This window comes from Pinus tabuliformis, chromosome J (assembly GCF_031772625.1).
Source record: "Pinus tabuliformis cultivar Carrire ecotype Pingquan chromosome J, CPIR1, whole genome shotgun sequence".
NCBI lineage: Eukaryota > Viridiplantae > Streptophyta > Pinopsida > Pinales > Pinaceae > Pinus > Pinus tabuliformis.
This window is the reverse complement of record NC_142295.1, coordinates 452,352,574-452,380,529: the sequence shown is the minus strand read 5'-3', so window position 1 is coordinate 452,380,529 and position 27,956 is coordinate 452,352,574. Positions and strand designations below refer to the sequence as shown.

The 27,956-nt window shown below is 36.9% G+C and overlaps 1 protein-coding gene across 4 annotated transcripts in view; it reads right to left on the bottom strand.

Moving 5' to 3' along the window:
* LOC149227770 (S-adenosyl-L-methionine-dependent methyltransferases superfamily protein) overlaps positions 1-27,956 on the bottom strand; it is a 373,621-nt gene that overhangs the window by 117,433 nt on the left and 228,232 nt on the right. For all 4 annotated transcript variants that reach the window (XM_089377928.1, XM_089377926.1, XM_089377927.1 and 1 more), the window contains one exon: positions 26,253-26,656. In XM_089377928.1, the coding sequence (XP_089234054.1) occupies positions 26,253-26,656 (404 nt within the window). The remainder of the gene's footprint in view (positions 1-26,252; positions 26,657-27,956) is intronic.

Sequence of the window (27,956 nt, the reverse complement as noted above, 5' to 3'; positions counted from 1 at the left end):
ATCATAACTTTCTCTCTGAGCATCAGATTGAAATTTCGTAAGAAGTTACAGAAAGAGGACGGACTGTAGTTTTCTGTGTATCTTTTTCAAATCTGAAGGTCGAAACAGTGACACGTGGCACGTCGTACAAGTTCGCTCTACTAAAAAATTATATAATCAAGTCATCTTGGGAGATTGGGCATAACTCTTTCTTGGAGAATCCAATTTTGATCAGACTAGTGGCATTGGAAAGAGGACTCAGAGGGCTACCGCAGGAAGCAATTTCAGACCTTGGAGATCTGCAATTACAGAGATACAACATATTCAATATCGAGCTTCTACAAAGCGAAAAAAGGTGTGTAGTCTTTTTAAAATTTTGCATAAGTTTGGGTTGAAAAATTAGTTTGAAGTTCAAAGGGCATAGTGAAGCATAATTATCATTAATTGATGCCCCGAAGAAAGAAAATGGAAACACCTAGTAAGCAACCTGAAAGCTCTAGCATGACTCATGAAGAAGAGGAAGAAATGCAACATGATATATCAAAATTACGAGACCAAGTGCAACAAATTTCACTCTCACAAAAGGTAACAGAAGTTAAAATTGATGGTTTAAAGAAAGGCGTGGAAACTAATATGAATGGCGTGCAAGTTAAGATGGATGGTGTGGAAGCTAAGATGAATGGCATCAATGCTAAGATGGATGTTATAGAAGAAAAACTGAAAGGCGACATGAAAGATTTGAAGATAAATTTGACTAAATTGCTATAAGAAATGCTTACTAATGGTGAAAGGGTAGCAAAGGAAACTCATGATGAGAACAAAAGAAATGTTAATCGTGATTTCATAGACTCTAACATTGGATTGAAGACCCACCATGTTCCAAAGATCGATATGAGGAAGTTTAATGGCAAGGACCCCGTAACATGGATACTACAGATGGAGCAATATTTCGATCTCCATAATGTGCAAAACACACAAAAGGTACGCATTGCAACTTTATATTTAGAACCAAATCAGTTTGTATGGTATCGATAGCTTTGCTCTCATAAACAAATTGTCACTTGGGCAATTTTTACGGAAGAAATGATAGCACATTATGAGGATACAAAAAGCAACACTTTTTTTAGCCAATTGATAAACCTCAAACAAAAGGGTTCAATGATGGAGCACATTAAGGACTTCCAAAAATTGAATATAAGGGTAAAAGATATTCCAGAGGAGCATAGGATTGATGTGTTCATAGGAACTTTAAAGGATAACATCCAACATGAGGTTCGCCTTTGGGAACCTAACTCATTGGAGAAGGCATTCAAGTTGGCAAGAAAAATGGAAAGCAAAATTATGGCAACAAGGAAGCCTACCACTCACAACTATAAGGATGGAAGTGTTGTTTCCCCTAGCCTTCCACAACCTACAAGGTTGACACCCCAACAATTGGAAGAAAAAAGAGCAAAAGGGCTTTGTTACAGTTGTGATAGCAAATAGTTAAAGGTCATAAGTGTGCTGAGAAGAAATTATTTTACATAGATTGTGAAGAGGAGGAAGAAAAGGAACAAAAAACATCAAAAGAAGAGGATATACAATAGGAACAAACCCTAGAGAAAAAATAAATGAATCCGACCATACCTTGTAATGCATTGGCCAGAATTCCCACTCAAACTATCAAGATAGAAGGACGTATCAAGAAGAAAAAGGCAAGAGTGTTGATTGATTCGGGCAGTACCCATAATTTTATTCATTGTAAGATAGCCAAGGAATTGAATTGCTTCCTATATTCAACACCAAAGTGTCAAGTGATGGTTGCAAGTGGAGGAACCATAAATTGCTCTAGAAAGTGCCATAATATCAAGCTATCCATGGGAGAATATGTATTGAATAGTTCAATGCTTTCCATTCCAATGGGTGGTGTTGATATTGTACTAGGAGTCCAATGGCTACAATCCTTGGGTACAATAGCTTTTAATTTTCAAGAACTTTTCATGAAATTTTCTTCGAAAGGAAAGGATGTTGAATTAAGAGGTATCGCAGCGAAACCAGGAAAGATAATCAACTCAAATGGAATGACAAAGCTTCTAAAGAAAGAACAACGAGACGTAATTACACAATTATGTTCGCTAGAGGTTCCCACATCGAAATCATCCGTTTCTCCAAATCTCCAAAAAATTCTTGGACAATCATTCCAAGGTATTTGAGACTCCCAAAGGTCTCCCACCTATTCGTGATCATGATCATGTTATTAATTTGATTCCAGGAAATGTTCCTCCAAACATCAGGCCTTACAAATATCCCTATGCCCAAAAGAGTGAAATTGAACATATGGTTGCAGAAATGCTAGAGGTTGGTAAAATTCAACCTAGTCAAAGTTCTTTCTCTGCTCCAATAGTATTGGTGCACAAGAAGGATGGATCATGGCGCATGTGTCCGGATTATAGGGAGCTCAACAAGCTCACTATTAAAGATAAATTTCCCATTCCTGTCATTGATGAACTATTGGATGAATTGCATAGATCAATTTACTTCATCAAGTTGGATCTTCGTTCAGGATATCATCAAATCAGAATGAAAACTGAAGACATTTTGAAAACAGCATTTAGAACTCATGAGGGCCATTATGAATTTTTGGTCATGCCTTTTGGCCTTACCAATGCACCTTCTACATTTCAAGGTTTGATGAATTCCATTTTCAAACCCACCCTTAGAAAAATTTTGTTAGTATTTTTTGATAATATACTAATCTATAGCAAGTCTTGGAATAACCATGTTCAACATGTTGACAGGGTGCTCAAACTATTGGAGAAGAAACAATTATAAGCAAAAAGCTCCAAATGTTTCTTTGGAGTACAAGAGGTGGAATATCTAGGTCATATTGTATCTCATGAAGGTGTTAAGGTAGACCCTGGCAAAATTAAAGCCATTAAAGAATGGAAAATCCCCACTTCCATAAAGAATCGAAAGGATTTCACAGGTTGACAGGGTATTATCGCAAGTTTGTTAAGAATTATGTGAGAATAGCAGCATCTCTAACAACATTATTGAAGAAAGATGCATTTTTATGGACTCCAGAAGCAACGAAGGCCTTTGAACATCTTAAAGAGGCAATGTGCCAAGCACCGGTCTTAGCTACGTCAGACTTCACAAAAACCTTTATTGTGGAATGTGATGCCTTAGGAAATGGAATTGGTGTTGTTTTAATGCAAGAAGAAAGACCCATTGCTTTCGAAAGTCGTCCAATCAAAGGAAAGTATCTACACAAAGCTATTTATGAGAAGGAAATGTTTGCAATACTACATGCACTTAAGAAATGGCGACCCTACCTAATGGGAAGACACTTCAAGGTAAAAACAGATCATGATAGTCTTAAATACTTTTTAGAACAAAGATTATCTTCAGAAGAGCAGCAAAAATGGGTCACAAAGATGTTGGGTTATGACTTTGAAATCATATACAAAAAAGGGAAGAAAAATGTTGTGGCAGATGCACTCTCAAGAAAGGATGAGGATGTGGAAGCATTGCTTTGTGTCATTTCTATTATCCAACCAGATTGGATAAACGAAGCAAGGGATGAATGGAAAAATGACGAAGAAGTGTGGGCACTCATTCAAAAGATACAACAAGATCCCAGTACATCTGATACATTTAATTGGAAAAATGATTCGTTATGGTACAAAGATCGCTTATATCTATGTCAGAATTCCCAACTCAAACAAAAGATTCTTATGGAATTACATGCCTCTCCCTTACGAGGGCACTCGGGATTTTTAAAAACTTACCACAAGGTTAAGAAGGAATTTGGGATGGCCTTAAATCTGATATTCAAAAGTTTGTGGCGGAATGCTTGGTTTGCCAACAAAATAAAGTTGAAACAATTAAGACCCCAGGTCTATTACAACTTTTATCCATTCCAAGTCAATTTTGGAAGGAGGTTTCAATGGATTTTATCACAGATTTACCCAAGTCCGAATGAAAGAGTGTCATCATGGTGGTAGTTGACATACTTAATAAGTATCCACACTTTTGTGCATTATCTCATCCATTTAAAGCCAGTACAATTTCTACTGCATTTATGGAAACAATTCAAAAGCTACATGGAAACCCAAAGATTATTGTAAGCGACAGAGATCCCATTTCCACTGGAAATTTTTGGAGAGAGTTATTTTCTTGTCTTGGTACTCAGTTAGCTCATAGCTCATCTTATCATCCTCAATCTGATGGGAAAACTGAGATACTAAACAAATGTTTGGAAGGATATCTTCGTTGCTTTGTATCTGATAAACAAACACAATGGTCAAATGGTTGCCTTTGGTTGAATGGTGGTATAACACTTCCTTCCATACTGCAACAAAAATGACCCAATTTATGGCACTTTATGGATATCACCCACCATCCATCACATCATATTTAAGAGAAAATTGTAAGGTTCAAGCAGTGGAAGATCACATCGAGCATCAACAACAAGTTCAACTCTTAAAGGATAACCTAACTTTGGCACAGAATAGAATGAAACAACAGGCAGATCAACATCGCAGCGGAAGAAGTTTTGATATAGGTGACTGGGTATTTCTATGGCTACAACCATATAAGCAAATGTCCCTCAAGCAAGCTAAGAAGGATAATAAATTATCACCAAAGTATTATGGTCCGTACAAGGTGTTACAAAAGATTGGTACTATGGCATACAAATTGGAGCTTCCTGCAGCTTCCCGAGTACACCTAGTTTTCCATGTTTCATGACAAGCTCCCAGTTCAAACAATATTGCCAGAACTTGACGAAGAAGGAAAAATCATATTGGAACCTGAAGTAGTCACAGAAACAAGAACTCGCCAGCGACGAAATCAATCAACTTCGGAGTATCTTGTCAAGTGGAAGAACTTACCGACTAAAGATTCCACATGGGAGAATGAAAATTTTATACAGAAGCATCCAGAACTACTCAAGCGTTGAGGACAACACCTTTTTGAAGGAGGGGCATGTTAGGTCCCTATAACACTAGTGATTCCCCCATTACTATTGTCATACTATTGTCATTGTAGCCCTTATTGTTATTGTTGTGCCCCTATTGTCCCCATATTGTTATTATTGTGCCCCATAGAAGCCCACTATTGTTATTGTTGTGCCCTTATATTATTATTGTTATGTCGGCTTTGATTATATTGTGACCCCTTAGACTCCTATATATAGAAAGGAGGTTTTGTCATTTGTATCATCCAAGAATTGCTCATTTGTGTAAAGTAAAGGAGGTTGCCCCCTCGAAGAGGTTGATTTCTGAAGTGTTGCTCTTTCTTTTCTATATTTTTGTGAGCTGGTTTCATAACATTTTCTTTCTTCTTTAATGGTATTGAATTCTTTCACCAAGTATTTCCCTTCCCTCTTATCCTCGTATTTGTCTCGAAAAGCATCAAGGTGAGTCCTTAGAGAATCAAAAGCATTATTAGCCTTATCATGGCACCAGTCAATTGCACTACCGTCCAATGATAAGACAAATAGTTTCTGTGAAAATTCTTGAATCTAACACATCAGAAACCCCTACTGCAATTACTGGTTTACAATCTCCTACTTGTTCTTTACATTAACAAGTTATTTAATTGCATAAACATCGAAGTAAACACAATTGCAGCCTTCACAAATATACAGATCATGCACTGAAATAAACAGAGACAATAACACAAGGGACACTGTTATTTTTGGACAATCTTCCCCAGAAAAACCCAATTCGGGAAAACCGGTGCAGCATATAGAGGGTTTGTATTATTAAGCAAATTTTGTGAATACAACTAGGGTGTCAGAAATGGCTCACCCAACAGAGAATATCCTCGGCAGTAGTACCTCTATCCGAAGACAGATAGTCCGGCAAATCAGCAATCGGATGATCAAACCCCACAGTGACTCCGGTTGTTCCCTATGCTGGACAGAGAAAGCTACTCAGGGCCTGCGTTGTCTCTCCCGGCACTGCACTGCCTCTCTATTATGTATTCTTCAGCCTCGGAAGAAAATCCCTTGTTGCACTGCCCCTCGCTGCAACTCAACTCGATTTCCTCAGCAACCCTCGCCCCAAAAAATCGAATTCTTTGATCTCTTGTTGTATCTCCAGCTGACCCTCAAGCATCCTCTTATACTTTTCCTGTTGATGAATCAACGGCCGAGATTAAATCCATAATCAACGGCTAAGATTAGAACTAGCTTGATCCTTGTCACTTAGAACTTTCTCACCCATATTTTATTAATACACATTAATTTTTTTATTTTCCTAAGTTTAGACTTAAGAACCCATTAAAAATATTAATTATTTTAATAACTGCCCATCCGGGTGGAATTTATCCAAACCATTTTTGGGTCTTGGAGATCTCATGTGCCTGAGCCTCTCCACCAATTTTCAAGGCTAGAGCACATCCGATGCTACCCAAAATCAACAATTTCATCTTCACACCTTCATGATTATAGTCTGTAGCATGAGCATATCTATGGAGGAATGAATTAAACTTCTTTATATGCTTTTCAGCATTGATAGCATTATTCCCCTCAAAGTTTGGCAATCTGTTCATAGTTTACTCATTTGGCAAATCGCACGAATACCCGTGCATGTTGGCGAAATTGCAAGGACCATAATAGTCACCCATGGTGTTTTGATTTGGAGGATTGATGAAAAGCAAATGGAAATCAAGGAGAGCTTCCTGTCTGACAAAATTTAAACGATGTCTAGAATGTAACTTGTTTAACCGAGCTCTTAGAACCTTTTTAGGATCGGGTGTGCGGTTAACCAGGCTACCAGGATTCCTTCTAGAGTATGTTGTAGTGAATAGATGAATATATGGAGTCACCACCCAAACGGAAACCAACCTAAATTTCCAGGTGCTAAATGTGAAAATGAATAAGATGAGACGATTAGCGAAAGGAAAAATGATAAGGTGATGAGGAGATGAAAAATGATGAGAGATAGATGCCAACAAATGTTGCGGCGTTGAGGAGACAATGAATGAACAATGAAAGATCACGAGATGATATAATGAAGGAGGATGTCATTAGAGCACCGAGAACAATTCAAACTTATCTTCGACAACGATGCCAAAAAATGTTGTGGCGTTGATGGCACAAGGAATGAAGCAAGATAGAAAGATTGATAAATTGTCATAAACCCCGAGAACGGAAAAATCTATCCCCAACAACAGCGCCAAAAAATGTTGTGCCACTTGACTAGCTAAATGGAAAATGAGAGATTAATAATGAGAATGTCATTAACCCTAGCAACGAGACTGAAGCAAACAAAGTTCCTTCTACAGATTAATTACTCCAAAAGACTTGGAATATAAAGATATCCATGAGGATACAAATATTATATATTAAATGTGTGAATGAATGATTATTCAATGAGAGTGAGAGGCTTGCTTATATACCAAGCTAGTGTCTCTTCATGGAGAGTCATGTCTCATTTAGACATGACTCTTCAACCTAATTACTAATTAACTAATCATTATTTATGATTATTATCATTTACATTATTTTACATTATTTCCTATATATTTATTCATAACATTGCCTTCCTCCTCAAAAAGCTTTGTCCTCAAAACTTTGTCGATGAAAAAGGTTGATCTCTTTTTCGGTTTCGAATGTCTTTTCGTCTCAGAACAATCATCTTCGTCGATACAAGTTGATATGATCTTCTAAGTGACAAACAAAATTGTCGCACTGAGAAAGGATCAGACCATCCTAGATTAATCTTCTATAGAATATTTTGATCACTGGAATTTTGTAACAACTTGTCATCATAGGATTGGATTGAGGTTACATCACTATTCTCTGGAACATCATTTTGTTGTTTTTGTTTTGAATGGTCCTGATACGTAACTTGGTTGATTTGTCTACTCTCATGATTCGGATGTCAATAGGGAACTTTTTTGGTTTGACATTCCTTTATTAAGTGTGTGGAAATTTTTTTATTTACTTCAGGTGACGATGTTGTTGAGTTGGTTACAAAGCCTTCACTTGGGATGTTTATCATCTGAACTGCAATAGCTAAGTGTGTTGTTTCTTCAACTTGCTTGTTTTCTTCTTGAGTTGTGACAGTCACTAGATTGGTATCTGCTTCCTTATCTTCAACCTAGACTGCTACGACTGGAGACTTTGATACTTCTTGAGCAAGTTGTTCTAACTTGTCTGTTAATGACTTTTTGTCCTTTTTAAGCTTCTTGATTTGTGTTAATAATTTTTCACTATGGTTTTTCAGCCGAGAGACTTCTTCACTTTTGTCAGCGGTGATTTTGTCAACTTCCTTTTGCATATTTTGTATTGCTTTTTTACTTTCTTGAAGAATTACTTTTGAGATTTCTTGTGTGTCTTCTAGCGTCACTGAATCTGGCTTCAAAGTAACATCTTGTAGCATTATTTTTTTCTTTTTGTGGGAAAAGGTCAAAAACTTCTTTTTCGTATTTAGAATAAAGGACCCTAGAGTTTCCATCCAGGGTGAGCCCAAAACAATGTCACTATCGTCAAAAAATAAGGTTTTCACAGTGAATTGCGAGGTAAAAGTATAATCCCCAATACTTAGTTGTAGATTGTTTATGTCGTATTGTTTGTTACTTGTGCCAACAAATTTTTTTTCGATTATAGTCGATTCAGGAATTACTAGTTGGTTAGCACATTTAGTACTAACGTAATTACTATCTTCAGTAGGACTGATAGAGATTATAATATCTCTTCCTGCCAGTGATCCTTTGATTTTAAATAGTGTACTAACACATTTAATAAAAGTTTTAGGAAATCTTTCCTTATTGGTTTCCATTATTTTATCCTTCGTCATTTCAAGATTATAATCTTTTTTTTTTAATCAATATTCCTTTTAATAAAGATCTTAAATAACCTTTTATAATTACTTTAATAATTCACTTTACCTCAATAATTCTTCTTATAAATACCCTTCCACTTATAATTACCTTCAATTAATAAATAACTATTTAATATTTTTCTTATTCACTTTATCGTGTATACAAATTACTTCCTCATATAAAAATACCTCTCACTTTTTCAATTAAACCTTCTCCTTTTATATTTAAATATTCCAAATACTTTTCACTTTATGCTACCAAATAATACTTTTCATTGTTACTTTAGAATACTTTAAATCATAATTGTATTAATTTTTAAATATTTTTTAACTCATTTTTTCATGACATAGATGTGCCAAAATTAAAAGGTCACTTATGCACTGTCACGTCCTTATGAAGTGTCGTATGGTATGGATTGCACGAGTGATGTATGAACTATGTGAAGGAGTAATGTCTGAAATATGGAATTGTAATCTTGATAGCGAGGACGAGAATGGTTGAGAGAGGCAACAATTCAATGGAATGTTTGACAAGTCTATTGTCGGAAGAAGTGGGAAATCGAACAACAATGCAGCCTTGCAGTGATGATAGACAAGGGTTGGAGAATATTTAAGCAGGAGAACAATTGTATAGAAACTGGATTGCAGCGGCAATAAAGACAACAACGGTGGTGGAGCTTGGCTATCACATGGAGCAAGAAACCTATGGCATTTGTTGTGTTGTATGCGGCAATTGTGGCAGTGTTAAAGTGTTGGTGACGGTGGGTGGTCGAGAGTGGTGTGAAGGGAACTGTGGCAGCGACAGAACCAGCTAATAGCGTCTGAACCGGAGGCAACAACGACGGACTTTTGGTTGAACTTATGGTCGAAGTCCAGACGATGATTGTGCATTGGCGGTGGTGGTTGTTGCAGACAGTGGGAGCGGCGATGGGCTACAACAGTGGCTGATTTGACAGCGACCGATGGTGTGGGAGATTTGACAGGGTTCTGGCCATTGGTCTCAATTTGGTTAGCGACAGCGGAGGAAAAATAGTAGTTTAGATATGTATATATATATTTTTTTAATTTTTTTTTTTATTATTTGATATATAACTTTTTTTATTATTTGATATATACTTTTCTTTTATATATATATATATATTTTTATAATTTTTTTTTATTTTTTTTTAACTTATTTTTCTATATTTTTTATCTCTTTTTCTTTATACGATTTTTTTTTGTATTTTTATATTTTTATATTTTTTTTATGACTTATAAATTTATAATATATATATATATATATGGCCAAAGGCCTGAACAATGAAACTAAGAATGGAGAAACTCCACAGACAATATAGTGAAACGCTTCGATCACAACGACAACAAAGTTGTCGAATTTCAACGGTCAAGGACCTGGATCAAATTGGCTCTGTGCAGCGATTGAGCAACCAGAGGATCGAATAACTCTGATACCAAATGAAGCGAACAAAGTTCCTTCTACAGATTAATTACTCCAGAAGACTTGGAATAGAAACATATCGATGAGGATACAAATATTATATATTAAATGTGTGAATGAATGATTATTCAATGAGAGTGAGAGGCTTGCTTATATACCAAGCAGGGGTCTCTTCATGGAGAGTCATGTCTCATTTAGACATGACTCTTCAACCTAATTACTTACTAACTAGTCGTTATTTATGATTATTATCATTTACATTATTTTACATTATTTCCTATATATTTATTCATAACAGAGACAAACTCGTCCCCGGTAATGGGGCCAAAAAATGTTGTCGCTCGGATTGTACAGACACCGCGACAATGCTCAAGGCAGGGGTTGTCACTCTCATCCCGCCCACTCTGTTCTAGATGTCTCCCAATAGCAAGCTATGGGGAGTAGTCCCTATGAAATGAAGTGAAGGAAAGCAAGTTGAGAATCAATTTACTTGGGAGACACAGATGAGTGGCCTAGCCACTTGGTTGAAATCAAGCAAGATTATGATTTAACTAGATTTTATATTATGAGACTAGTGTCTTAATGGAGTCACAAATTCTTGCTTCTTATGAATTGGAACCAAATGACTGGAGGGTCACCCATTGCCTATGTGATATGCTTATGCAAGATATTATGAGTGAGGTTTATCTTGAGTTAAGATTCCCTTGAGTTATTTAAGTATGTTGATAATACACCTCTTAATGGTACTTAACAATAGTGAAATTTAAATCTTAAACAAGATATATTGCTTATGGATACAAGTGCAAGTTTCACAAGATATCAAATAACCCAAGATGCCAAATGACAACAAGAGTTAATCAAGATGCTTATAACAGTTTATATCAGCACTACTACTTCAGAAAATTCAAATTTACCAATGTATAACAGCAGTGCATAAACCACTCCAAAATAATGAAAATTACTCAACACATTGAAGCATTAAATTTCCAAATTAACCAGCAATGTAAATTAGCTTCTTTAGCACACTTTACGATGGAGTATTCAGCAATATTTCAGATCTGATTTTAAGATTACAACAGTAAGTAAAGACAGATCAGCAAGATAAAAACTTCCCAAACTAGATATCCAATATGCCCAAAAATAGCAAAATGCACCAAAACTTGAGAATTTCAAATTTAGGGCTCTAGGTGAGTTTGCCTTAGCAATTTTCAGATCTGATATGATTATTACAGCAGTGAATTAACCACAGATCAGCAAATTAACCCAGCCAAAAATAGCTGCCCAATACTTTCTAAAAATAGAAACTTTTCACCAAAATTGAAAAAATTATTTTTTTGAGTTTTTAGTGAATATGATTCAGAAAATTCAGAACTGATAAACTAATTATAGCAATAAGTTAGTTACAGATCAGCAAGCTAAAAATACTGAATATGCTGCCCCAAATGTCTAAAAATAGTAAGTTTTTGCCGGGGAACTGAAAATTCAAAATTTTAGTCCTAATTAAGTATATGCTTCAGAAATATTTCAGACTTGAATTTCACAGTTATGCAGTAAATTCCAGCAAGCTAAAATGTTAGATCTAGGTCAAATTAAAGATGCCCAAGTGGCCAAAACTTGTGAAAACTTAGATTTTGCAATTTAAATTGATTTTGACCAATTAGAGTATGATTTTAGAGCCTAGAAATTAATGATTTTACTGTTGTAATGAAACTGAAGCAAAATGAGGATTTGGAGGTCAAACACTAGGCTCAATGCCTTGAAGGTCCCACCATTGAAAATTGTTGAAACTTTGGGATTACCTTGCCACAGTGTTTTAAAAAACGGTCGGCTTGGAACCGACTCGGCCGAGTTGATCCGAGCCAGGCCTCAATTTTGTGACTCGGCCAAGTAACCGGTTCGGCTGGCCGGGTTAATACCGAGCCAGCCGAGTTGTCTAACAACTCGGCCGGCTCGGCCGAGTCCATATCAACCCGGCCGGGTTACATACAGTGGCCCAGGCACCAAAAATACTGCGATTTTTTTAAATTTTTTTATTAATTGTTGACACCAAATCTCAACAGACAAAAATACTTCAGGATAAATCTCAGGAAGATAGAAGGCCTTGGGACTAATGATAGAAGGTCGAGTAAATGACTTTAGAAAACCCAAAATATCATAGTCAATACAATTTTTGGTGTATAATCCTTTTTGTAATTTGATTGATGTTTTAGAAGGCAAAATCATTGGAGCATATATTGTTTACAAGGAGAAGTCCTTAGCATAAACCTGTTTTATTTGTAGCCTCTATGACTAAGGCCGAGGAGTCTCATCAAGCACCCTAAAAGAAGCTTCATAATAATTCTGTCTAAAGATATGTCTGGAAGGCACTAAAATGGACTAATGACAAGTTTAAGAAAAAGGACTGATGTCTTAGTGGCATGGTTGAAGTGTTGGAGATCTAGGCAAGCATTTGTTGCTATTCAAGCACTACAGTGATGAGTTAGACAAAGAGACGAGCAAAGCTAGAAACCGGTGGTTCATACTCAGAATAAAAGATTTGATCACAAAGCGGAGATGCATTGCTAGGTATGTATTATTGCTCACAGAAATCTTGAAGTCAAAAGTTTACTTTGGCAACATTCATATAGACCTTAGCTTGAGGAAATGACCATTTAAATGCTTGATCGAAAAATCTTGTATCAAAGTTGTGATCTGCTCCTTAGTCAGATTATAAGAATATATTTGAGGGTTGATTTGTGAGGAATCCTTGAAATCCATCAAGGACTGGTATGATGACTATTGAAGGAATCACGCATGATCTGTCAAATTTGATATCTCAAATGACAACATTATAATTTAGGTTCTTACTCAAAGACCAATACTGGAAAATTAAGTGTGAGTTAACAAATATTTTTTTAAAGCTAATGTATCACATGCTCAGAAGCAGGACATTACGAGCTTGATGACAGTCAAAGCATCTAATAGATGTTGGATCATCTTTCAAGAATCATGACATACCATATCTTGCTAATTGGAGGCAGAGAAGTTTTTGCAAAGCTCTCTAAAGGATCATGTGTACAATACTCAAGGTCTTTACTTAGCTATCTTACAAACAAGCTAATGTCATATATTAGAAAAAGAGGTCGTGAATAGTATACGAATCCATGAAGTACATGTTGCTGGTATTGACCTCCTATTGAGGAGGCTTTGGCAATTTTTAGTACTCATTTTGTAAGTATATGCGAAGTCTTGCAAAATGTCAAGTATGAGATCTACGTTGCAAAAATGAAAAATGGATGCTAAGTCATGGAGTCTATTCCTTACACCCCAAAGTAGTCAAAACTTGAAAAAGGATCTCTGTCATATAGCAGACCTTGTTGGAGTAAGTTTGTTTTGGACATGACAAACCTAATGTTTGGAGAAAGATAGTGATTTGTAGAAATTGGTGTGTCTTCATTATTACTGTTGCTATGTTGATAAGTCCCTGAGTTGGAAATGTTGAAGAATGTAACTAGTGTCGGTGTTCATAATTGTATTTGAGTCATGATGTAATTTATTTGTCAAAAGAAAGAAAAATAAATTTTATTATAAAAGAAAAATGATTTATTTAGCATGGGTTCCATGCTTTATTATTTTATTATTAGGTCAAAGCCTCCATTGTAGGCTTCTAGGGTTTATGTCATAAGTCCTAGTCCATGTCTTCATGTAATAGATCCTTCTTGGGCTTTATTTGTCAAAGAAGAAAATTGGTTTTTTATGTAAATTGAGTCAAATAGACCTCCTCCACCAAGACAGACTCAACAGGAGCCCCAAACTACTATATACTATTGGACAGTGCATTGGGTGCCATTTTGATATAATGGATATATTCATGAGCCTACTTTGATCATATGTTGTCTTCCATCTATATTCTAATGCTGTGTGTTTGGAAACATGAATGAAAATCTTTAAAATTATGTTTTTTTATAAAAAAAAAATATTTAATGTATTTTTTACAACGACCGAGTCATTGAAATCGAGCCGGCCGAGTCGGAGTCGGAGTCGACCCTCGGCCGAGTCGGAGTCGGAGTCCGAATTTTAAAACATTGCCTTGTCGCTTGCTAGATATGAATTTTGGGACCTTAATCTTGCAAAACCGCCAAGTATTTAGCCTTAAATCTTCAGATTAGTGTTTCAGGTCAATTTTGGGGCAAAAAAGGCCAAAATTTGGAGAACCAGGACGGGAAGCGAATTTGCGGGGATAAGTGCGCTAGGATGATAGATCGGGCCACAAGGAGGCTGGAAAAGGCCAAGAAGGGCCAATGCTTTGCCCAGAAAGGCTAGCGTTTGGGAAAATAGGGTTATGGGGATAAGGTTAAGGCCTAGGGCCTAAAGGCCTTAAAAAGGACGGTCGCACGCCCTTACAGCACTGCGGCTTAGGGTAGGAGGAGAGGAGGTCGAGGGAGTTGGGCTGAGGGAAGAAAGGAGAGGGAGAGGAGGAGGAGAAGGTCGGACGAAGGGCCAGAAGAGGGAAGAGAGGCATGCACAGGCCTAGGAAGGGCTAACGGCCAGCCTAGGAGGGTTGTAAAGTTGACGCAGAGGGCAAGGATGGTAGACACAAGCCAAGAGAGAGAGATGCTGGGCCTGGAGGAGGTAGATCTAGCCCCGGGAAAGCCAAAAACAGAAAACCCTTGCTTTGAAAAAATTGTATGCCTCAGCTCTTTGATTTTATGAAAATTCTTTCGTGGGAAACTAGCAAAAAAAATAAGAAACTAGATCTTACCCTCAAGGGCTTAGATCTAGCTCTTCTTCCACTTAACTCCTTGATCTAACCTGCAGAAATGAAAATAGAAACACCCAAACCCCAAATATATACAAAATAAATCTAAAACCCCGACCCAAATTAGAAAAATAAATTACAACTTAAATTTATAATTTAATTTACAAAATATACATGGGTTTTTAATTGGATTTTGAGAAAATAATTTTTTCAATATTTTTTACCTGAAAGAATGACTAAAATGCTTCAGAAAAATTAATGATTCAATATATAGCCCAAGCGAAGATTAAATCCACCATATAAAAACTAGAGATCCAAGCAACAGTGATTCTTGCCCAAGTTTGTGAACTCGGAGGCCAAAGACTGAAGTACCTGCAAGCACAATGAATATATCTCAAAATAATTTGTTAGATCACATGGGGAATCAAACCACCTAAGATTAGCCCAAAACTATCAATAGTATGGTTCTATCTCCATCTAATGATAAAAAACAAATCTTACCAATATTCGGCACAACATAGAGATGCTCGTAGTCAGCACATACCACAAATCAATAAGCAAGAACACCTTGAATTGCACCCCAAAGTCTTTTATTATGGTAAAAAAATAGTTCCCAATGGGACAATAGTTTACACAATGCTTCAGCAGCAATTCTAGCCAGAGATCAAGATGACTAGAGACTCAAATGACTCTCTAATTTATAGATAAATCCTCCAAATGGAAAAATAACGGCTAGTTTCTTTGATCCTTGTCAAAATAATATTGGCCATTGATAAATACTTCAAGACCTTTTAATCTTGGCCCTTGATTTCTTATTTTTGAGGAATTTTCGAATTTATCATTTAATTCCATTTTAATTAGCTCAAAATTAATTATTTAGAGCTAATTTTCCCAAAAATTTGACTTTGACTTAACCACCAAGGTCCAAGGGTCCAAATTTTCTTGAAAAATACAATATTCCCTTCGTGGAGGACCTTTAAAATTTGATTCTTTCAAGACCCACGAATTTTTCCATTTGGAAGATTTGTTTTCCTAGATAATTTAATTTTGACTCTAATTAATTAATTTACACATGAGGGGATTAATTATTTTTCCAACCCTCTAATACTTATGATTTTTCTTTTACAAGACTCAAAGAGGGAATACGCATTCGTCATAGACCCTTAAGACACATAACCCATCTGTGACTTAATATGATTTAGTAAACCAAGTGATTTGTAGTAAAATAATTTAGACAATTAGCTTAAATTATTCACAAACCGCTTTTACATCAGACTCGAATAAAACACTAAGACTCACCTAATAATTCAACAATAAATTTCACCCTAGCTTTGGGGGTTTAAGTTGGAGGGAAAAAATTCTTCTAATTAGCCGTGTCGAAAAACACAGGTAATCAGTGAGGTTAAAAAACCTCCTAGGATGGAATTCGTCATCAAATTATAGGCTTATCTAGGTTGTTACATAGACTAGTGGTTTTACTAAGATCATTTACAATATATAACTTGCAAAATGGGATGACTATGACACATGAACTGTTGTTATGTGATCCGATCCTTGTTAAAAAAATTGTTACTTCCGCTTCCCTGGAAATTTGACAATTTGAGTGCAACAAGTCTAACCATCTGACATGTTTGTGCATCTAGTGTGTTCCAATGATGCCCTAAACTACTCGAATCTAGCAATGCAATCAGCGTTTTCATTTTGAAGAAGAGGCCCTCTCAACTCTGCAAAGGTAGGGCTTTCTGCCCCGAGCCAACAACAACAATAGCATAAAACATACGTTGGTAGAATGGGTTGATCTTGGCAATGTTGAAAGGAACATCACTCCATTGAAGACACTTACTGAACAACCTGTCAGCTTCTGACTTCTCCCTTTTTTAAGTGTCGATTTGATGCCAGGTTGTGCACCAGGTGTGGTTCTAGGAACAAAAAAAGATGAGAAAGCTGAGGGGTTGGGACATGTGGGTGTGGAATGTGATGTTGAAGAACCACTCTCACTTCCCCCCACTCTTGAGGCCCCTACAAGTTGGTTTTTTATCGTTGCCCTGATGTCTTTTCCCTCCTCTTTATCCATCAATGATTTAATGGCCTGTCGGATGATTTATGGAGTTGGATTTGGGCAAAGTTCTATATTTTGCCCCGGAATTTGCCCCAGATGGAATTTTAATCTGTTGACACCCCTTGACATATGCTTGCCACACAACTTGCAAGTCAAATACATTCTATTGACCCCCCCACATTCGGGTATAGGATCAGGTTCACCATATTCCCACATAGGGTCCAAATTCCTCGGCATTTTGTTTGAAACTTTGAACTTGAATTTGAACCTAGGGCACAAAAAAAATTGAAAAAAATAAAAATTGCCCATCACATAAGAAGCAAACACAAATGTAATTGTTGATTTTAAATTTTAAATGCCTCTTCTCACTCACTTGAACACACTCAGATTCACTAAACAAGGGTTTGAATTTTTTATTCTTGAAAGTTGAAACGTGTAAAGTTGTAAACAATCTAAACGTCTTGAAGTTTTGATTCAATCTAGATTCTAAACAATGTTTTGATTCAAATTTCTAGGCAAAGGTACGCTAAAAACAAACTAATAGAAAGATTTAAGAAGCCATTTATAACAAAGTTTGAGAGATAAATTAAAATACAAACCTGGCAGTAGAAAATTGGCACCTTGAGTCTCTCACATTGAGCAGTGGACAAATCTCCAAATCCACACCACAAAACTAGTAAATCTCCTCCTCTTGGGCAATGGCAAACACCTCCTCTCTCCACAAGGACGAATGGCAGAAAGAAGAGTGAAAAATGAGTGTGATTTTCGGCCTTTTCCCTCACTTATCCACAGCCTGGGTGGGCTTCACGATTTTTTGGTTCAACTCCCAATAAAATCTCAACGCTTTTGATAACATCACGATTTTTTGTTTTCAAAAAAATCGCCAAAAAATCGGCCGATAAAATTGGCTAGCACAAAAAATCGGACTTTGTTAATTTTATCACGTCTTTTTCCACACTACTCAAACTTGAGAATCCACCTACAAAACAAATTCAGAAATCAATTGCTCAAGAAAACCCCTAGTTGCAGCGACAGAAAAGCCCTCTACGGGTAGCAACTTTCTGAAGGAGGCGGGAAGTTGCGAAAATATCACTTGGGTCTTACAGATCTTGGTCTCCAGACCCTAAATCAACCCTTATAGGCTGAACGACTTGCTTCTTTGGGTTGGACGGCTCCCCTTTAGGTTGAATACCCTTCCAAACAATAGTTGTCTAGGTTAGGTGAGGGTAAGGACCTTCACACTTGAATTTATCTTTGAAAATTTTGTCCTTTGGCACCTGCAAGATGAATAAATAGAGCCCAAGACAAAAAATCTAGAAAAATCTAAAATAAAACCCCAAAATTATTATTTACAAATGAGAAAAATAATTTACAAGGGTTAAAAACATTTGCAAAATATCAACAAATAATTTACAATAATTTACAAAAGAAAATAGGCTCTAATTAGCAAATAATTCATTAATAGCCCAAAAATAAATTTTGCAAGATAATTTGATGAAAATAATTTTAATTTTAATGCACAAACCCAAACTCTGCAAAACAAATTCATTAGATAAGCTCAAGGTCCAAACAAAATGCAATCACCTTGAAGTCCATGTACTTGGGTCATACCCAAGGGCTAAATATTTGAAGATCTCTACACATAAGATAAATTATTAGTCCCAGAGGGGCTCAATTCACACAAGAGGCCTAGAGACCTAGAGATACTTGCTAGATCTGCTAGATTCAATGTGCTTACTCTAATCCAGTATGTAAAGCAAGTTACTTGTGCTAATAGATAATCCAACAACTGGCCATGGAACAATAATCTTCAATTTAAACAATTAGAGCATTAAACTTAATTCAACACATACCATGAATCATCAAGCGAGAAGACACCTTGAATTGAAACCCCAAAGTCTTTATTAATGCAAAAAATTCCAACAGAGCTTAGCTCAATACAAAAGATTTTCAACATCGTTGAAGTTACAATGAGGAGCTTGAAAGCTTCCTTATATAGAAAAAATGAGAGGAATCAACCCCTCCAAGTGGAAAATGGCTAGTTGCATTGATCCATGGCTTGATCCTGGAGGAAAAAATTCGAACCCTTGATTAGCTAGCACAAATCTCCAAAAAATTTCAGCCTTCCTTGTTCATTGTGCTGGAGGGGTCAAACTTTGACTTTTGGACCATGGAGGACCCTCAAAAAATAGAATTATCGTTACTTGTGCAAAATAATTCTTTGCTTGGTCCAAAAAAATCGAACTGCTAGGAAAATAGTCTTTTCTACCCCAACGAATTTCTGGACTGGGTCCTTCTGCCTTGGAAATGAGGCATTTTATCTTTGACTTGAAATTTTCTTTTGAAAATAGCCTCAAATTATTTTTTGATGAATTTTCCACTTGGAGGGTAATTAATTTTCCCTTCATTTTAATTTTTTGATAATTTTCTAGCTAATTTAATTTTTTATTTTGCCATAAATTAAAATAAAAAAGACTCAAGAAGGGATTAATTATTTTTCCACCCTCTAAGTGTATCTAAAATTATTTTGGTAATGGTGTTCTAATTATGAGGATGCATTCACCAAAATGTTTTCCTAGATAACACTTTTACGTCAAATCAATACAATATCAACCCTTAGAAGGGGAAATACACATGGACATATACTCTTGAGACTCAACCAAATTTTGCGACAAGACACGTGATCTAGTATGAAAAATACATAGACTCAATAAACACTAGGACTCACATAAGACCTCATCAAACGAGTTTCAAACTTTCACCCTAGCTTTGGGATATATCTGGGAGAAAAACTCTGCCAATTATCTGTGTTCACAAACACGCATAATTTGGTGAGATTAAAAAACTCCCAAGGATGAAACCCTTTGAGAAGAATCATAGGCTTACCTAGGTGTTGTTACATGGCTTAATAGTCATACTAGAATCATTTACAACAATTTTGCAGAATTTGGGATTACAATGATGAAATTGACTTAAAAAATTTGATCCACTATTTTATACCATGTTTCTCAGACCGTTGACATGTACATGGTCAACACCTCCCATTGGTGAAAGTCCATAAAAAGCGGGGGGTTTTGGTTGTGGTGACAGTGGGCCATCACCCAATTGTTGTCATTAGGTCTAGTGTTTGCCTTGTAGGGTACCCTCTTCAAGGCCTGCTATATTTTGCAGCAATAGGTCCTACAAAACAATTAGATACATACTCAAGCTGACAAGACACAAGTATAGTATACCTAATATAGGACCTTATATGGTTTTTACATGGCTTTTGACTTGTGACCTTGAACTTACAATGGTGGTGAATGCTACACTAAAAAGTATATGTACCCCTACTGACAAGAGGGTTAACAGGTACTATTATCCAACATTTTGGATAAGGCTATGGGATCCTAGTGGTACTTCTAAATAATTGCTAATGTCAGCCAACTCAAAAGGATAAGAAAGTTGCTTTGTTGAACCTGTTACCCACCAAAAGTGGGTGACTCTTGGTGGGTGACTCCATAGGAGAATTTTTCTCCTAGATTTGCCTTCATCTGGCAACCAACAACCCCTGATAGCCACCAATATAGCCGACATATTGTGCCATTTTGATCTTTTCTCCCCGCAGCAATTATATGTCCCCTCACCCACCTGTCAAGAGCATATGATTGAAGGTGGGTAATCCAACCCGGAAGGTATGTTTTTCATTATACAAGCGAGTGCTTATGCTTGTTTTTCTTGGGCATCTTGAGTATGATTATTGGGTGACCTGGAAGGAGGAAGAGTTTTGACCGGGGTTTTGTTCCATCACCTTAAATGAGGGATTAATCCTCAATCCTAGTCACGTGGGATCTCCCCTATTGGCATGTGGTTTTAAGAAGGGCACTACTTGGAAAACACTGATTTTGGTAGCACGATCTCGTTTCCTCGTTCCACATTTTTCACTCCCCTCTGCACATTACAATCCCTATTTCATCATCTTCCCTCTTTGGGTCCACATGACCACTGGGTACACAAGGCACTGGCACACCCCCTCCCCTTGTCCACATGTCTGGGTCGGGCCTGGAACTGTTGCCCCAGAGTTTGATGAAGCTAAAAGAAAGATAAAAGCATAATCATGGCCACAAGAAAGAAACAAAAGAAAAGAATAGTATAAAATGCAAAAGATGTTCGGGACATTGAATATAACATGTGGGAAAACCCCAAACATAAGCTCTACCCCTTATCATTATGCCCATCACCCTGGTTCCTTGGGCCCTTGAGTGCCCCACACATCATTGAGGAAACCATGCACGTCCCAACCCCTAGCGGGCAATGAACTGCCCCATCTTGAGTGGGAAAAGTTGTTGCATATCTTTCACAGGATGCTCTTATTTCTAAGAGCCTCAAGCAATAATACGAAGAAAAATCATAAAAAGGAAAAAGGCAAATAATGAAGGGTGGAAAAACAAAGGTTGGGTAACTCATGTATCCACAATTGCTCCCTCCTACATCTATATACCCAATATGTGGACATCCCTCATCATTGCTAACCTTGAGCCTATGGCATTTGGCCTTGAGACCCCTGTGTCCCCATCCATCTCATCATCATTCACATGACACCTACCCGTTGAAGGAAATACCTTGGACTTGTCTTCCCCTTAGGAGCTAGGAATACCTAATAGGGTCGTTTATTAGCCACTCCTACCTAGGGAGGTAACACTACTCTAAGTTCAAACTCCCAAGTCTAGAAGGGAAACCCCCAAGTGGAGCTTCTTCTTGCACAATGGATGTATATATTGCATGTTTCTTTGTAAGTGCCTTATGTTGATGAAATTTTACCTTGAAATTTGTTTAATGTATGGAATTGTTGCTCTATAATATGCTCAATGTGTACCCTAATTATTGAAAATAAATTTTTGGAAGGCTTTCTAGTAAAGTATTGCATATGTCATCCAATACAAAGCATATAATGAATTTTCCTAGTGAATGAATGTCTTTAAATTCTTCATGAAACTCCACTATCTTTGGAAGAGGGTAAATGTTTGAAGTTGAGCCCTAGGGCATCAATTTCAAGCCTCCTTAGAAGACGTTTTATCTCACCTTAAGCATCTTAAGACTCCATTGCCCAAAGGACTAGGCACTAGTCCAAGGAATTAGGTGATCACACTTCTTTTTCTCCATAATTCTTCTCCTTAAAACTTCGGTCCCCTTTCTCTTGGACGAATAGGCTAGGGCATCAAGCGAAATCCTCTAGAGAGTGAATTGTTGGATTTTGTGAATGCAAGGCTCTTCCTTGTGGTCTTGTCTACAGGATCTCCAAGTTCAGTAGGTTTCTCACAGTTTTCCATCCATAAATTCTTGTGCCCTAGGTATGCCCTAAAAGAGAAAAACCTAACTTGTATTTACTTGGTCTGGGGACTTCCTTGAGGGTCGTATGAGCATACTATTCGGTGGAATGAATCTTAAGAAGCCCTTTCTTCTCCTTGTCTTCACCTTGAAAGTGCCTTTGTCCACGAAAACTCATAAAACCCTAGGTCTCATGCAATTCTTTCCTAGGCTTTTTAAAGGGAGTGAAACATCATATAGAGCTTCTTTAAGAGGGCCTACTTCATCACCTAGCACTATAAACCCTAGAACATCAATCAAAGGTGATTATCTATCTATCGAGGCTCCTCCTATCGGTGAAAGTCCGTAAAGAGCAGGGGGCATTGACTGTGGTGATAGTGAGTCATTGTCCCATTGTTGTTACTTAGCCTAATAGTTGTCCCATAAGTTTCCCTCCTTAGGGCTCTACTAGGTTTTGTGGTAACAGATCCATAATGACATAAATGATGAACTAAAACATCTAGCAACACACAATGGGCAGGCTGAGGGACAAAGTGTGTTCAAATACAGTAGATGAAATTTTTTGAGTCCTAGGTAATGTTGGCAGTCATAATCATTTGAATACTCATGAAGTACAGTCTGCTCATGACAGAGCATGAGACTTGCCACCAACTTTGTTTCAAATGTGAGATTTATTCCATCACTAAAAGGAAGATCATCAACTCTTTCGTTGCGTATAATGTACAATTGTAAAGGGTCAACACTCTTTCAAATATCATTCTTCAATGTTAGATGAGAACATTACTATATTATTATCCTTGGGGAAGAGGATAATTATTTCATTGTTTCTTTTAGGAGAGAAAAGTGGATCTCAAAAACTCACTTCTACTTCTAATGAGTTTGTTGAGGAGGTTAGAAACATACTTTTTTATTGTATTCTTTGGAAAACTAATGGATCTAGGAAAACAATCATTTGTTTAATGTAAAAGGAGTTGAGCTCAAATTTATCTAAAGGTTTGCTCTCTCCATTTGATGGAGGATTGATTTTGGGAGCTCTTCCCTTTGAGCTTTTGTTAAAAAACTTGAAGGAAATGGAAAGAAAAAAGGATTTCTACTGTTGTGGTAAATGTCTTAGGGTTGATATTGCTGAACAGTGAATACTTACGTTGGAGGTTAATTGCTTCAAGGATGTTTGAATGAATGAAATGACATCGGTAACTCATTCATCTATTATTTATATTTATGTCTATGGTTGGTAATAAAAAGCAGCATCATATATTTGAATTTGAATTTGCTGCTATGTTTATGTTGTTCATTTGTAAACATGTAATGTAAAATATCATGAGGTCCTTGGTTCGATGCCCTGATTAACCTATGTCCATGTTAGGGGCCAGCGTGGTGCATCTAGTGGTTATAGTAGTAGCAGATGGAATGAACTCCTTGTTACGCTAGTATGAGACCACCCCAGTTGTTGATTCCACTAGTCACAAAAAAATGTTATCCATTTGTAGACATGCCTTCATACATGCATTGTTGGTTTTCCTCGTTAAGAATTCCTACAATACTTTTCTACATTGGTAGGCAACAAGATAAATGGTTTGTAGATCCTTTATTAGGGCTATCTTCATTTTCAATCTCACAGCTATTTCCCTTGGTAATCCAATCTTGACTCCACTTGCCCAATGGACTTGACCAGTGTTGCGGGGGAGTGCCCCCCCCTGCCCCGCGATCCCGCTCCCAATCCGCACTCCGGGCGAGAGCGACTCGGGAGTAGGTCGGGAGCGCGCTCACTAAAAAAAATTTCGCTCCCTGCCTTTTCGGGAGCGTTTTGCCTTTTTTGCAATTTTTTTTTTGTAGTAATGTTCGAAATGCAATTTTTTTTTAAAGAAACAAATAATTTTTGAGTGGGGTAGCTTAATGATCAAGTCTAGGCCCTAGAATTGATATGCTATTCATGAAAGTGACATTCTCCTCAATCTTCATTTTCATCCTTTTACTTAAATTTTTAACATTACCATGAAATGACTCAGGATGTTTGAGAGTGGTTCCGGCCTCATTGGATTTCATATGGAGAAAGTAGAATTTTAGATTTCATTCAAAATCCAGCAGACTTATCAGTTTTTTAGGATTTCAAGATTGGGGGATTGCAATGTTTCCATTGAATTTTGTCATGTATTAGGGTATGGAACTCGTATTTAATCAAGAGCACCAATCCCTCTATGTACCTTGATGTTAGTGACATTGGTTGTCGAACTCCTCTATCATGACCCTCCTAAAAATGTACGCATCACTCAAACAAAATCTTGACTTGACATGCTATGCTTTTTCTATCTTATGTTAATGCTTAGAGGGTGATATTAATGACAAAGATCCCTATACAGATACAGAGGTAATGACAAAGATACCTCTGGATATTAATGCTTAGAGGGTGATATTAATGACAAAGATCCTGATTTTCCAACAAGACTAAAAAATTAGACATTTCTCATGGTGGCAAGAGGCCCAAGCATAAGAAATAGATAATAGATTTACTTCTCTTTTCTAGTTTCTAGTAGCTTTTATAACTATTGACTCTTTCATATTTATTATGATATTTTTTTAAACAATATATGACAATTTAAGTTTGAAGTTGGCAATTATAACTCATTAGTAATGAATTATGAATATGATGCTTCATGAAAGTTGAAAGGTGTTTCATTTCATTTCATGTTAGATATTATTTGTTGTAATGGTTACACTTAGCTTACAAGTACAACTTTGGTGATCAATGATGATAAATGTTATATGTTGAATTTTGAAAGCTTGAAACTTTAAGATTGATGAATCATGAGACTCAATATGTTGTATGTTACTATGTTACTAACTTGTGGACGTGGTTGATAAAGATTATAACTTCTAGATGATTGTTGTTATATGGTTCAATCTATGTTTCTTTTATGTTTTTTATATCTAATTCATTATTCTACATGTTTTTGTTGACATATATGTATCAAAATATAAAAAATATATATATTATATAAAAAACGCTCCGGGATTCGCTCCCAAACCAGGAGCTTCTGAAAATGTCTCTCCCGCTCCCAAGTAACACTGGACTTGACACTAGTCTTGATCCTCCCACCATTTCTTTTTAAACTTATTCTACAACACTTGCTTGCAAAAGCCACTCTGCATTTTCACCTAGAGCACTTATTGCATAGGCTTTAGCAATCCCATCTTAGGGAAGCCTCCATTGAGTTGGAGAAGAGCCAACCTAAAGTGTGAAGAGGGTTGGTGAGGTGACATAGGACTCCTTAGTTGCCCATGGGCTATTACCAATCTTTTGGACTTTAATCTAAAGGTGCTAGATTGTGAAGTAACACCAGTTATTAAAGCTCACATTAATAAGGCTTTATTCCTATGATGAAACAGATCTCCATGTGGTGGAGGGACATGGAGTTGTATTTGGAAGTGTTATGGCGGTGAAAATTCTCTAGTAGCCACTAATTTACACAAAAAGACATTAACAACAAGGTCAATCTCTCTTTGTAGGTGAAAATGAATAACTTCACAGCTCAGAAAAAAAGGTAGGAAGTTGAAAAACCTTTTACCTGTGGACATGTTTCTTAACTAAGATAATTAGACATATTAAAAATTACTAAATATCCTTCCAATAAGCATTAGCCATAGTAAAGATTAAACCTCCCAATAATAATTAGACATAGTGATAAGGGACGGAGTAAAACACATTCGAAGGTCAATAATAAATGCCTCAGGAAAAACAGGAAGACAAAAGTTAAATCATTTGTCAAATAAATTGTGAATACCCCAAAGAATACAAGAACATATTACTTGTGGCTCGTGAGCAAAAGAAATAATAACAATAAGCAAAATAAAGATGTAATTTAGACTCGCCACACAAACAGGAAAACTATCTTTCAAGGTTCAATCATAACTTACTATCACTGTTCCATGCCTTGGATGTAGTTTAGAACGGAGAGCAGAAAGGAAAGGCCCATTCCTGTCCCTGAATTTGTATGGGAAAATATCATCTCCATCATAAGTATCAATGAAAACCATGTCATACCACGATGATCCTTTTTCATTAGGTCTACCATGGATCAGAGAATCACAAATATAAGCCTCGCCATCAGCTTCATTTAGGAATATTCTTTCCTGAATATCATCCCAAAAGACTTTCTGCATAATCTGTGATGATTCACTAACATGGAAACCTGATGAACTGTCTTCTGAAAAATACTCTTGTACGCTTGTACCTATCTTCAAAACAGCTGGAAAACCCATAGATTTTATTGAGGCTGAGATAACAGCTTCATCAATTTCGACAACATCTATATGAGCACCTGCCAACACCCAATTGAAAAGGAAACCCACAAGAAAAAAGAACAAATCAAGCTGATTGGCAAACGTATAGTTAAATATTGCCATGAAATAGGGAGAGAAACATGCATGCAATATAAACAAGTCATCATATGGAAGCAAGAATTATACTCACAGTTATTTGCACAAGCAAAAGAATGTCAAAGTAGCCAAAACTTAACCAAAAAAGTTACAGTATTTCAATTTTTAAAATCATTAAATGTGTAATAATCTAATGGAAAATTAACAGCAATTATCAAGCAAATGCAGCACATTCAACACAATAAAAATTTACACACATCAGATAACCAGAAATGAGCCAGAAATACGCCAAAATGGGCCAATTTTATTATATATTTGAAGTACAATATGGATTGGAATGAGTGGACCTGGGCTTGCTTAGAGCACGCTACAAGCCCCAGGTGGATGAGTATCAGCTGCCCAAATGATGCAGAAAGGCTCTCCAACAAATATATGTGCTGGCCCTTGAAGAAGTGCACTGCTAGCTGAATTGGGACCATTCCCTTGAAGAAGTGCACTGCTAGCTGAATTGGGACCATTGTTTGACCCCTCAAATCTGCCCAGAAAATTCTGCCAAATTATTTATGAGATCCTTGTCCAAAACCTAGAAAGGGTTTTCCCTAGTTTTGACGCTCCAAAATTGACCCCCAAAAGCTTAGCCCTTCTCCACTAACGAGAAAATGTAACCTGTAACAGATATTGTGTTTGTTGCTCCTCAAAAGGGCTAGAAACTCTCCACAAATACCCTCCAATCAGATTCCAAACAACCCCAGGTCCTCAATCCCTCTCTCAAGCCACCCCACACTCAACCCGAACAAAGGATTGTGCAGTCCTGGGCAAGATGACACAAGCCCAATCACCAGAAATCTGTGTTGTGAAAGGCACCCTCTGCACCTGAAAATCCTCCCCCTTCACCTGGAATTTGGTCAAGAAATTTCCCAGCAATAGTAGAGCCTCTAACTTCAGCACCACACTCCACAAGGAACTGCATGGCTCCTTTCCTGCGTCCCAGCTAAGCCAAAAATTCGTGGTACATGCGTGGTATCTCTCCCCAGCCTCCAAAGAAAGATGAAACTACCCTCCTAGGGTGGCACTCGAAGTCCACCGAAGAGAGGAAGCACCACACTCCACAAGGAACTGCATGGCTCCTTTCTTGTGTCCTAGCTGAGCCAAAAATTCGTGGTACCTGCGTGGTATCTCTCCCCAGCCTCCAAAGACAGATGAAACTACCCTCCTAGGGTGACACTCGAAGTCCACCGAAGA